This window comes from Salvelinus fontinalis, chromosome 38 (genome assembly GCF_029448725.1).
Source record: "Salvelinus fontinalis isolate EN_2023a chromosome 38, ASM2944872v1, whole genome shotgun sequence".
NCBI classification, from domain to species: Eukaryota; Metazoa; Chordata; class Actinopteri; order Salmoniformes; family Salmonidae; genus Salvelinus; species Salvelinus fontinalis.
The window spans coordinates 30,533,671-30,546,695 of NC_074702.1; the positions used below are offsets into that span (position 1 = coordinate 30,533,671).

At 43.8% G+C, this 13,025-nt stretch overlaps 1 protein-coding gene across 11 annotated transcripts in view; it reads right to left on the reverse strand.

The window, feature by feature from the left end:
- Window positions 1–13,025, reverse strand: part of plecb (plectin b) — a 188,137-nt gene that overhangs the window by 115,848 nt on the left and 59,264 nt on the right. For 2 of the 11 annotated variants that reach the window (XM_055903172.1, XM_055903169.1), the window contains exon 1: window positions 4,081–4,258. The exons of the other annotated variants lie outside the window; for them this stretch is intronic. In XM_055903172.1, the coding sequence (XP_055759147.1) occupies window positions 4,081–4,108 (28 nt within the window). In that variant the 5' untranslated portion in view covers window positions 4,109–4,258. Of the gene's footprint in view, window positions 1–4,080; window positions 4,259–13,025 lie in introns of those variants that run through there. 11 annotated transcript variants of the gene reach the window in all.

Consider the following 13,025-nt stretch of genomic DNA (forward strand, 5'->3'; position numbering starts at 1 on the left):
TAACATCCACTACAGCTGGCCTGAAACTGAGGTTGCTCCAACCTGCTCTGTGTATTTACCAACCACGAAGCCCTGCTGCCATTTCCCAGTGCATAACCATCACTACGTTAAATCACCACCTTGGTGACGCCTCTGAACCAGAGGACCTCTATAGAGTAACCTTAAAATAGGCCTCGTCTAAAAGAGGCAATGGTATACAAGAGCCGGCATCTTTGACATCTTTAACTGGTGACTTACGGACTCATCTACTCATCAATGATCTATTAGGAGGGCGGTATCCTCAGAGGAACTAACACCCAAGATTCCATGATTCAAGATGTTTAACAGTGATGTAGGCCTTGTGCCAGATCTGTTTGTGCCATCTTGCCAGCTCCTATAGAAGTTGACAAGACAGAACAGATAGATCTGGGAACAGGCAAGTGAGTGATGATTGTGGGTGGGGGGGGGGGGGGGGGGGGGGGACGTTACGGGTGACGGACGGGCCGTTCTGTGCACTTTGGACATGGACAACAAACAAAGAGCACAATGAGAATCTGGGAGAGAAACAATATGAACTCTTAACTACTCCTACTCTCTGAACTCTTAACTACTCCTACTCTGGAACATTCCAGGATAGTCACATCTCCTGGAAGGACGCAAACCAGCTGCACGAGGGCCAGAAAGACTCAAGCCTGTCAAGCATCAAAGGGAGCGCGTCAAAAAAGTAGAAAAATGCATTGTAACTCTGTATTATTGTACTCGGCTATATTCAAGGTTGACACCATGACTTAAACATACCTTACTTTAGTGAGAAATGTTCTTCTCTGGGGCCACACACACATATACATTCAGGTGCCATCATCCACCCACCCACCCACCCATCCACCCACCCGCCCACTACACCCACGACAATCAGAAACTCTGCATAATATTTCCCCATTGGCAGCCTGTTCCTCAGAGCTGGTGTTTACTGTAACGCCCATCAATACCAGTAGAAAGAAAGACTGCAACACTGGAGGGACTTGGTGGAGAAAAACACACCCTTGGCCATTGTCATCCAACAATGTCCAAACGAAACACACACACACAAACACCGAGCCCTCAACTCTCTCCCTTTCTCCCTCTCTCCGAATACAGGCCAAAGCATTCTGCCTCGACCAGCCAAACTGCAGCCTCGGTCAGACCGCAGTTTTAGGCTTTTCCTAAACTCAGCTGGCATTCACAGCCACAAAAATCACAGACAGACACGCTCCTCATTCCATTCCATGGGAGGTCTCGATGGAGAAACGTCTCGATGGAGAAACGTCTCGATGGAGACACAGAGGGACCTTTCACGCACAGACACACAGACACACAGACACACAGACGCACACAGACACAGACTAGTGGCCACTAGACTAGGAATTAGCTGCAGCCTCAGATTAAGTAGGACAGACGGACTGATGTGGAGAGGTCACTGTGCTGCTTAGTGTTTAGAAGAGGAGACAGTAACAGTGGCCTAAATAGCTCACTTAACCTCTACAGTACAGAACTGATGCCAGGTCTGGATTAGTTTGACGTGAATCTCAAGTCTTTCATCAATTCATAAGCGTCCCCCCCCCCCCCCAGGACCTTTTCATACAATGAGTTGAGAGGGAGGCAGGGAGAGGGCTATTGACAAGAGAGTTTTTAATGATGAGGTGTTATTGGGAAAGGCAGAGGGTGAGAGGGAGAAGAGTATAGAGAAAGCAGTATGTGTCTGTGTGTTACTGTAGGCCATGTTCAGGCAAACTTTATGTGTGTGTGTGTGTGTGTGTGTGTATAAATAAATATATATATATACACGACCGTTCAAAAGTACATGAGTGTCTAGTTTGAGAAACAGACGCCTCACAAGTTCTCAACTGGTATCTTCATTAAATAGTACCCACAAAACACCAGTCTCAACGTCAACAGTGAAGAGGCAACTCCGGGATGCTGGCCTTCTAGGCAGAGTTCCTCTGTCCAGTGTCTGTGTTCTGTTGCCCATCTTAATCTTTTCTTTTTATTGGCCAGTCTGAGATGGCTTTTTCTTTGCAACTCTGCCTAGAAGGCCAGCATCCTGGAGTCACCTCTTCACTGTTGAAGTTGAGACTGGTGTTTTGTGGGTACTATTTAATGAAGCTGCCAGTTGAGGACTCGTGAGGCGTCTGTTTCTCAAACTAGACACTCTAATGTACTTGTCCTCTTGCTCAGTTGTGCACCGGGGCCTCCCACTCCTCTTTCTATTCTGGTTAGAGCTAGTCTGCGCTGTTATGTGAAGGGAGTAGTACACATTGTTGTACGAGATCTTCAGTTTCTTGGCAATTTCTTGCATGGAATAGCCATCATCTCAGAACAAGAATAGACTGATTGTAACGCTCGTCTTCGGGTGAAAGAGAGGAGGACCAAGGCGCAGCGTAGTAAATGTTCATGATGATGAACTTTAATGCGAAATCCAACAAACAGAATACTAACAAAATACAAAACAATAAATGAAGGGAACAAACGAACAAAACAGTACCGTATGGCGAACAAACACTGACACGGCAACAAACACCCACCAACCAAAAGTGAAACCCAGGCTGCCTAAGTATGATTCTCAATCAGGGACAACGATTGACAGCTGCCTCTGATTGAGAATCATACCAGGCCGAACACAAAAAACCCCAACATAGAAAAACACACATAGAATGCCCACCCAGCTCACGTCCTGACCAACTAAACAAGACTGAAAAAGGAAATAAGGTCAGGAACGTGACACTGACGAGTTTCAGAAGAAAGTCTTTGTTTTGGGACATTTTGAGCCTGTAATCGAACCCATAAATGCTGATTCTCCAGATCCTCAACTAGTCTAAAGAAGGCCAGTTTTATTGCTTCTTTAATCAGAACAACAGTTTTCAGCTGTGCTAACATAATTGCAAAAGGGTTTTCTAATGATCAATTAGCCTTTTAAAATGATCAACTTGGATTAGCTAACACAACGTGCCATTGGAACACAGGAGTGATGGTTGCTGATAATGGTCCTATGTAGATATTCTATTAAAAATCTGCCGTTTCCAGGTACAATAGTCATTTACAAGATTAACATTTTTATTTTAATGGACAAAAATGGACAAAAAATGTAATTTTCCTTCAAAAACAAGGACATTTCTATGTGACCCCAAACTTTTGAACGGTAGTGTATATACAGTTGAAGTCAGAAGTTTACATACACTTATGTTGGAGTCATGAAAACTCGTTTTTCATCCACTCTTCTTGTTAGCAAACTATAGTTTGGACTAGGACTAACTGACCTAAGACAGGGAATTTTTACTAGGATTAAATGTCAGGAATTGTAAAAAGGTAGACAGATTAGTATGTAGTAAAGGGAAAGCAGAGGGCAGGTGGGTACTGTTGCTTAATCCTGCAAAACCGCAAACGGAGTCACTCACATCAACGATTAGGCTTGGGATTCTTATGACATTTAAATAACCCTTTTTTTCTTGTTGGGGCAGTCTAGAAATAGAACATCAATCATCATATCATACCATTTGACTAGGCTACACGTACAGGACCAAGGCAGAGGTATAAGGACAACAAAACCGAGACCCTTAATTACTAAAGGCATACACAACAATTACCAGCGCTCAAGCTTACGGTCTTGTCTACCCTGCAAGCACAGACAGAAGGAGCACACAGTAAACTAACTGTGCATAAACAGCCCATTGGCAGTCAGCCAGGCTGAACTTTTCTCAATACATTACGTTTGTTGATGGCATCAAGTTTCATGCACTAATCCCTGTAGATGTGCAGAGAGACCACACATGCATCTCCCCATATCTCATTCCCATACACGTGCGCGCACACACACACACGCGCACCGCATGCCTTTGTAACCGTGAAGTAAATACGGTGCAGAAGGATCTGAACTCCCCTGGCCTACAGTATGCAGCCCCTAGATACAGAGAGACAGACACCGGTTGTGTGTTGACTCTAGTGTGCTATGGTGTCTATACTCCCCGGCTAATCCAGAGGGTCTGTCACGCATACTCTGCACCTGCATTTGTTTCCTCCACCATTCTTTGGATTTCTTCACTTTCGGCGTCCAATCCGCTGGCTTACCTTTGGTCGAGGAGTAGGAAGAAGACATGCCTTAGCAGCTACTGAGACCTTTGGAACTGCAGGAGCTAGGTCTCTTGAGATTCCTTGCTGAACCGTTTAGTTTTTCTTTTCTCCCCGTCTCTTGATCTCAGTTCCTGCAGCCTGGTTTCTGTCTTTCTCTGTCTACCGTCCTCTCCCTTTCTAACACGTCACGCCTCGTAGTTCCACAGAACAGGAGTCCCCCTCCCCCCTTCACAGGTTAGAGCCGCCCTCACTCATAAGGCCCATGTAAGCACCGTTTGTGTGAGAAAGAGAGAGTGTGTGTGTGTGTGTGTGTGTGTGTGTGTGTGTGTGTGTGTGTGTGTGTGTGTGTGTGTGTGTGTGTGTGTGTGTATGTGTGTGTGTCAATGCAGCGCTCAAGTGCTTTGAGAGAGGCGAGGTATTCACATCAGCAACAAAGGCCAGCGGGGAATAAAAAAAACTTCAAAAGAACCGGACAAGAATGCAGAATGAGAAAATAGTTCTGCATTCGATTCAGTGACAAATGCAAACCAGCCAACCACTGACACTGTGCACTTGAGACGTGAGACGCAGGCTCATGATTCATTATAAGGAGACAAGTGCATGACATCCCCAGCTGCCATCCTCTATTGCACGGTTCATAGCTTAGCTAGCGGCGTTAAAAAACAGTTTGCACCTCCTGAGAGATCCTGTGGTAGAGGGAAGTATACTGTATATCCTGACTGACAGCCAGACGGACAGATAGCCAGACATGCAGACAGAGATACAGATGGATGGACAGACAGTGGACGCCTTGATGAAAGCAGCAGTGGGGGGGGGGAGGGGGGCTATCACCACAGAGTTCCATGGAGGCGGGGGGGTCGAGGTGGTTAAGTGGTCTAGCACAGTGACAGAGTGGTTCAGTGGCGTGGCCCTCTGCCAGCCCTACTGAGGGAGCGGGGGGGGGGGGGGGTATATAGTCTGTTTGGGAATGCAGTAGAATACAGAATGTGCCCTATATAGAAACAATCTACTAGCCCCTTAACCTAAACACTACATGTAGATGTGAAAGAATTAGACAGGTGTAAGAAATATGGTAATAGCTCCACCTTGCCCTCTAGTAAACTAAACGGGTACTTTAGACCATATTGCTTGTGCCCACCCAATTATTTAGGATCTATACAAGTCTATGTAAGTCCAAGGGGTAGGGCTAGACGTTGTTTCTTGACCTTTGTGCAGCCTTTATATAGAGTAAGTACAAAGCAGAGAGGTGTAGTGCGCAACATCAGCATCGATAAGTCGCTGTAACACTAACGCTTCGAACACACCGACTGCGTCATTGCGTTTCGATACACCAGAAGTACATTCATTTCCAATGGAACGCTGCATTTCGGAGGCGAGGGATAAGATTGTTACGGCGGTGAGGGACGTGACTGTTTGTTTTGTGGGCGATTTTTTTTTAAACGCGGAGAATGTTTGTCGTTTTTGTCCAATTCCATTTATTGTAATCTCCCATAAAAAAAACTTTTTTTTTTTGCGAAATACCAAACAAATCTCTTCCTTTTCCGTGGCAAAACATTTTACTACGGTGTGCACTAATGAGTAAAACCCCAGCTGTACCCTGTTTCTGCTTCTGTCCTGATCACATATTAACCACCAGCAGAGGGACACTTTACCCAGGGAAAGCCTTCACCTGCAGCTGTGGAGACACAGGCCTTATGTTAATCTACTGTACTGTCTACTGCTCCCCTGGGTCTCACAATCACTGTGGATAGCTGGACAACCGAGGTGGAAAACAGTCCTGTGATGCATTTCCTACCAGTGATGACCATGTCAAAGGAATGTCCTGCTTTGAGGAAGCTTGTAGCGCTGGTGTGGCAGAGTGGTGGTGGGAAATTGGGAATTGGCGTGAAACCACAGGAATGGAGGTCTGAATCCCATTTGGGGACATTTTGGAACTGTTGAGATGAACTAATAAAGCTCTATGAGTGCATGAGTCAGCATTGTTTGTTCAACAGTAATGGGATATTGCTGACAATGGCTATATCCACTTAACAGTTTGTTATTACTAACTAGTTCAAGGGTTCTCAACCTTATCTGTTCAGGCCAACTGAAATGCCTTTTAAAATCCCCCTACATAAGAGATCATTCAATAGAAGCTATCCTTGAGAGGTTATTAAGGGACAGTGTTTTGATACCTAAGGCAGTTTTTCCATATCCCACCCACATACGTACACACACACGCAAACACTCACACACACCCATCAACATCGCCCTCAGAATCAAGGCCAGAGTGATTGATGGGATTCCCAGATGAAGTAACTGGGATAAACTGGGAGGGACAACCGTCGGATGGGAGATCCCATTCCCTGCCCCACCAAAACAAGCAGACATAAATAATACCAGACAATGGGACCAGCAGCTCCCAGCCATCGTTCTACACACCAAAACACTGTAGCCACCTCCGCTAGTATACAGTAGCCAGCTGACTCGAGTATGACAGCGATCATCAGTGGTAAATCACAGGGTTACTGTTGTGGTTTCAGGACTCTCAGACTAGACATAGGAATGGATCAGATGAAACTGAACAGGGCATTCTGGTTCTCCCTGATAGAGCAGGCAGTGACCCCCCTCCTGTCATTGGCAGCTGAGCTGAGGAATCGATGGGCTCTTCTGTCTGTCTGTCTGCTCACTGATTATTAACCATTCCCAGTGAGTCAAGCATCTACCAAAGCGCTGTTGTTACATTCTGGCTGCCGCCATACCATCAGTGATCAATGGGAAAGCCAAACACTTGGGTAAATAACTTAAGAGTAATGAGATGTTGATCAGGGCCACTGCCCTGCTAAGGGTGTTGCCTGCAGATAGAACATTACAGCAAATCAAGGTCCTGTTCATGAGCTGTTAATCCCGATGTCCTGGCTCAAAGAACAAACTTAATGAGATATAGGATATGAGAAATAGGATATGAGATATCCTATTTAGCTAGGCTAGTCACTAGCCGGCTAGCTAGTAGCTGCCTAAGTATGCTGCAGAGCTGTCTGACAAAATGATTTGACTAGTTCTTCAAAGTAGATGCATACTGTACTACAACTATTAAGCAGGGAAGAACAAGTGCAACGGATTATGGTCATTGTAGATCAGGGGTGTCAAACTCATTCCACGGAGGGCCTTGTGTCTGCAGGTTTTTGGTCTTTCCTTTCAATAAAGCCCTAGACAACCAGGTGTGGGGAGTTCCTAACTAATTAGTGATGTTAATTCATCAATCAAGTACAAGGGTGGAGCGAAAACCCGCAGACACTCGGCCCTCCGTGGAATGAGTTTGACACCTGTGTTGTAGATAATTACCACATTTCTGCGCTGAACTTGGATGAATATTTGCCCAGAGTCCCACATAGTTCTTGACTTGATTTCTCTCATGAATGCTTTAATTTCTCTCTAGAGAAACGGCGCGCTCAGCTCACAAAAACATTTCAACAAAATGGCAATTCAAGTAATTAAAGCGACGTCATGTCAATTAATTTAAGACATTTAAAAATATATATAATAGCAAAAGGTTAAACCACTCCTCACTAGCCAGATATCTCATCTGCTGGCGTCATATCCTACATCTGCATTGTTGCACAGGAACTCTGTCCTATTTTGTGGAATCCTTGCCCTCGGAACCCTCTGGATTTCATAACATAATTCAGGGATGGGTAACTGGCGGCCCGCATGACCCCCTTTTGAAGGCCTTCAGTCGGGGTCTCAACTTACTGTTGCAGGCTAGAATAGTAGAATACACATGACTGAGAAAAACTGCTGATGCACAACCAGACACTGATAGTTGACATGGGCGAACTGAGTGACTAACATCTTTCAGATTGGTAAACTAGTCTAGTGGGCAGCTATCTAAAAACGGAGTAATCATGGTCGAATTACCCCAATTGATTTTGTTAGTCAGTCTCACTAAGATGTCATATAAAAAAATGCTAACATTTCTCTCCACCCTACAAGAAAATGTGTAGATTTGCAGGAAATTAGCTGTAAAACAGAACATTTGACTCTCCGGCCAATGGCAAAATGAGTAGAATTGCATTAAATTACGAATAAAATTGCAAAATCCACATGTGGGTACGCAGACCCGCGAGCAACTGCCGCCCTTGAGTTCAGATTTTTTGTTGTAGCCCCCGCCCCCATCAAAGTTCCCCATCCCTGACACAATTTATTGGCTTTGCAAACAACTCTATTGACAGCTGACTTAGTTTGACAATTGAAACATCACCAGGAAAAGAACCTGGTTGTCTACTAGACCCGCCGCAGCAGTGCAGGTACAGTACTATAGATGTACAGATGTCATATCATAATTTGAGCCAGTTTCACACAGCAGGAAAACAGTCCTGCAGCCACAGGAAATGAGAATCGTTATGTGGATTATAATTAATGGAGAATTTTTTTGGGGGGGGGTTGATACATTTTTCATTCGAGCAAATCAAGTCACATTTTTTATTAGAAATTATACATTTTAGAAGCCTTTTTAAACCTTGAATACACTACACGTTTGCATTTCTTGCAACACCAGGATGATCAAATTAAGATACAGCATCTGTAAATCTCTAGTTCAAGGAGTAAGTGCCAGACTATCCATGTCTTCCTGTAGAATTCCTTTCATTCTGCTAAGACTGAGGCAGGCTCATACTAAAAAGCAAACAGTCACTTCACACACAAGGGGGCATGGCTTTACAGTAGCTCCAATGTACAGAATACTTCCCTTTCATCTGATATCAGACTTCATAAAAGCAGCTCCAATTTCCAATTTCTTCAACAACAACAAAAAACTCTTGCGGCTTTTCCTTCCTGTCTTTGTTGTCTCTCCTCCTTCAAAACTCTAGAGAGAATCTGATTCACTGAATCCCTGAACATGCACACACACACACACACACACACACACACACACACACACACACACACACACACACACACACACACACACACACACACACACACACACACACACACACACACACACACACACACACACACAGAGTGCCTTTCGGAAGTTGTCACAACCCTTGTCTTTTTCCACATTTTGTTGCATTACAGTTTGAATATAAAATTGATTAAATTCAAATGTTGTGTCACTGGGTCACTGGCCTACACACACATACACACACAATACCCATTATGTTTTAAGACATTTTTACAAATGAAAAAATTGATAAAATGCTGAAATGTCTTGAGTCAATAAGTATTCAACCCCTTTATTATGACAAGCCTAAATAAGTTCAGGAGTAAAATGTTACTTAACAAGTCACATAATAGGTAGGACTCACTCTGTGTGCAATAATAGTTATTTTTTTAATGTCTACCTCATCTCTGTACCCCACACATACAATTATCTCTAAGGTCCCTCAGTCGAGCAGTGAATTTCAAACACAGATTCAACCACAAAGATCAGGGAGGTTTTCCAATGCCTCGCAAAGACATAGAATATCTCTTTGAGCATGGTAAAGTTATTAATTACACCCTGGATGGTGTATCAATACACCCAGTTACTACAAAAGAAACAGGCGTCCTTCCTAACTCAGTGGCTGGAGAGGAAGGAAACCACTAAGGGATTTCACTATTAGGCCAATGGTGACTTTAAAACACATACAGAATTTAACGGCTGTGATAGAAGAAAACTTAGGATGGATCAACAACATTGTAGTTATTCAGAGGTTTAAGGCACTGCATCTCAGTGCTTGAGGCGTCACTACAGACACCCCGGTACGATTCCAGGCTGTATCACAACCAGTCGTGATTGGGAGTCTCATAGGGCGGCGCACAATTGGTCCAGCGTCGTCCGTGTTTGGCCGGTGTAGGCCGTCATTGTAAATAAGAATTTGTTCTTAACTGACTTTCCTATTTAAATAAATGTTTAAAAAAATGAAAAGAAGGAAGCCTGTACATAACAAAAAATATTCCAAAACATGCATGTGGTTTGCAATAAGGCACTAAAATAAAACTGCAAAAATGAATGTGGGAACGAAATTAACTTTATGTTCTGAATGTTTGGGGCAAATCCAACACAACACAGTACCACTCTTCAAATTTTCAAGCATGGTAGTGGCGGCATCATGTTATGGGTATGCTTGTCATTGGCAAGGACTAGGGAGTTTTTGGGGGGATAAAAAAAAGGAATAGAGCTAAGCATGGGCAAAATCCTCAATCATCAAGTTTGCGGATGACACTACAGTGGTAGGCTTGATTACCAACAACGACGAGACGGCCTACAGGGAGGAGGTGAGGGCCCTCGGAGTGTGGTGTCAGGAAAATAACCTCACACTCAACGTCAACAAAACAAAGGAGATGATTCTGGACTTCAGGAAACAGCAGAGGGAGCACCCCCCTATCCACATCGACGGGACAGTAGTGGAGAAGGTGGAAAGTTTTAAGTTCCTCGGTGTACACATCACGGACAAACTGAATTGGTCCACCCACACAGACAGCGTTGTGAAGAAGGCGCAGCAGCGCCTCTTCAACCTCAGGAGGCTGAAGAAATTTGGCTTGTCACCAAAAGCACTCACAAACTTCTACAGATGCACAATCGAGAGCATCCTGTCGGGCTGTATCACCGCCTGGTATGGCAACTGCTCCGCCCACAACCGTAAGGCTCTCCAGAAGGTAGTGAGGTCTGCACAACGCATCACCGGGGGCAAACTACCTGCCCTCCAGGACACCTACACCACCCGATGTCACAGGAAGGCCATAAAGATCATCAAGGACAACAACCACCCAAGCCACTGCCTGTTCACCCCGCTATCATCCAGAAGGCGAGGTCAGTACAGGTGCATCAAAGCAGGGACCGAGAGACTGAAAAACAGCTTCTATCTCAAGGCCATCAGACTGTTAAACAGCCACCACTAACATTTAGCGGCCGCTGCCAACATACTGACTCAACTCCAGCCACTTTAATAATGGGAATTGATGGAAATTATGTAAAAATGTACCACTAGCCACTTTAAACAATGCCACTTAATATAATGTTTACATACCCTACATTACTTATGTCATATGTATATTTATATACTGTACTCTATATCATCTACTGCATCTTGCCATCTTTATGTAATACATGCATCACTAGCCACTTTAAACTATGCCACTTTGTTTACATACCCTACATTACTCATCTCATATGTATATACTGTACTCTATACCATCTACTGCATCTTGCCTATACCGTTCTGTACCATCACTCATTCATATATCTTTAAGTACATATTCTTTATCCCTTTACACTTGTGTGTATAAGGTAGTAGTTGTGGAATTGTTAGGTTAGATTACTTGCTGGTTATTACTGCATTGTCGGAACTAGAAGCACAAGCATTTCGCTACACTCGCATTAACATCTGCTAACCATGTGTATGTGAAAAATAAAATTTGATTTGATTTGAAGAAAACCTGGTTCAGTCTGCTTTCCAACAGACACTGGAGGACAAATTCACCATTGAAGCAAGACAATGAACTAAAACACAAGGCCAAATATACACAGGAGATGCTTACCAAGACAACATTGAATGTTCATGAGTGGCCTAGTTACAGTTTTGACTTAAATCAGCTTGAAAATCTATGGCAAGAACTGAAACTGGCTGTCTAGAGCATGAATCATTTCCTTTATTGTTTATTCCACAATCCAGGTGTGGAAAGCTCGTAGAGAGACTTACCAAGAAATATTCAGCTATAGTCACTTCCAAAGGTGATTCTAACATATATTGACTCAGGGGTGTGAATACTTTTGTAAATTAGATATTTATGTATTTAATTTTCAATACATTTGCATACAATAACAAAAGAAAATGTTTTCACTTCGTCATTATGGAATATTGTGTGTGAGAAAGATTTGAATCGATTTTGAATTCAGGCTGTAACAACAAAATATAGAACAGATCAAGTGGTACGAATACTTACTAATGGCACTGTACTACTGTATCTACACAGACTCACAGTAGACACAGCATAGTACTGTATTCACAGCAGCACACACACAGGCGTATCCCCACCATGTTTAGCAGGCTAGCTGCGCCACTAACTTCCACTAATTGTGTCAAAACAGCTGATTCCACAATTACGGTAACGAGTGAGATCAATGACGCCAAGTTAATCTGTACCTTGCATTCCTGAGTATGAAGAATGTTGCAGGAGGAATCCGACAACATCTCAACACTGGTTGAAACCGAAGAAGATACAGGGAAATCAAGAAAGGAGACTTATTGGGGGAGATATAGCAGACACTTGGAACAAACAAACAAACTGTGCGGTCAGCGTGGACCACCAGTAAGGTCATGTGAACCCCAGTCCCCTGGCCAAAGGCCAACCAGAACATGCCTTGTTGGGAAGTTGTCTGTCCTCACATCTTTGTGACTTTCCTAATGAGTCAGGAGGTGTATGGAGGAGACGCTGGGGCTGATGAGTCAGCTGTAAAATAACACTGTCACACACACACACACACACACACACACACACACACACACACACACACACACACACACACACACACACACACACACACACACACCTCTCTCACTCTATCGTCAGAGTGGCGCAGTGGTCTAAGGCATAGCATCTCAGTGCTAGATGTGTCACTACAGACCCTGGATTGATTCCAGGCTGTATCACAACTGGCTGTGATTAGGGGTGGCAGGTAGCCTAGTTGTTAGAGTGTTGGGCCAGTAACCAAAAGGTTGCTAGATCGAATCCCTGAGCTGACAAGGAAAAAACCTGTCGTTCTGCCGCTAAACAAGGCAGTTAACCCACTGTTCCTAGGCCGTCATTGTAAATATGAATTTGTTCTTAACTGACTTGCCTAGTTAAATAAAGATTAAATAAATAAATTAGGAGTCTGATAGGGAGGTGCACAATTGGCCCAGTGTTGTTAGGGTTTGGCTTGGGTAGGCCATCATTGTAAATAATAATTTGTTCTTAACTGACTTGCCTAGTTAATA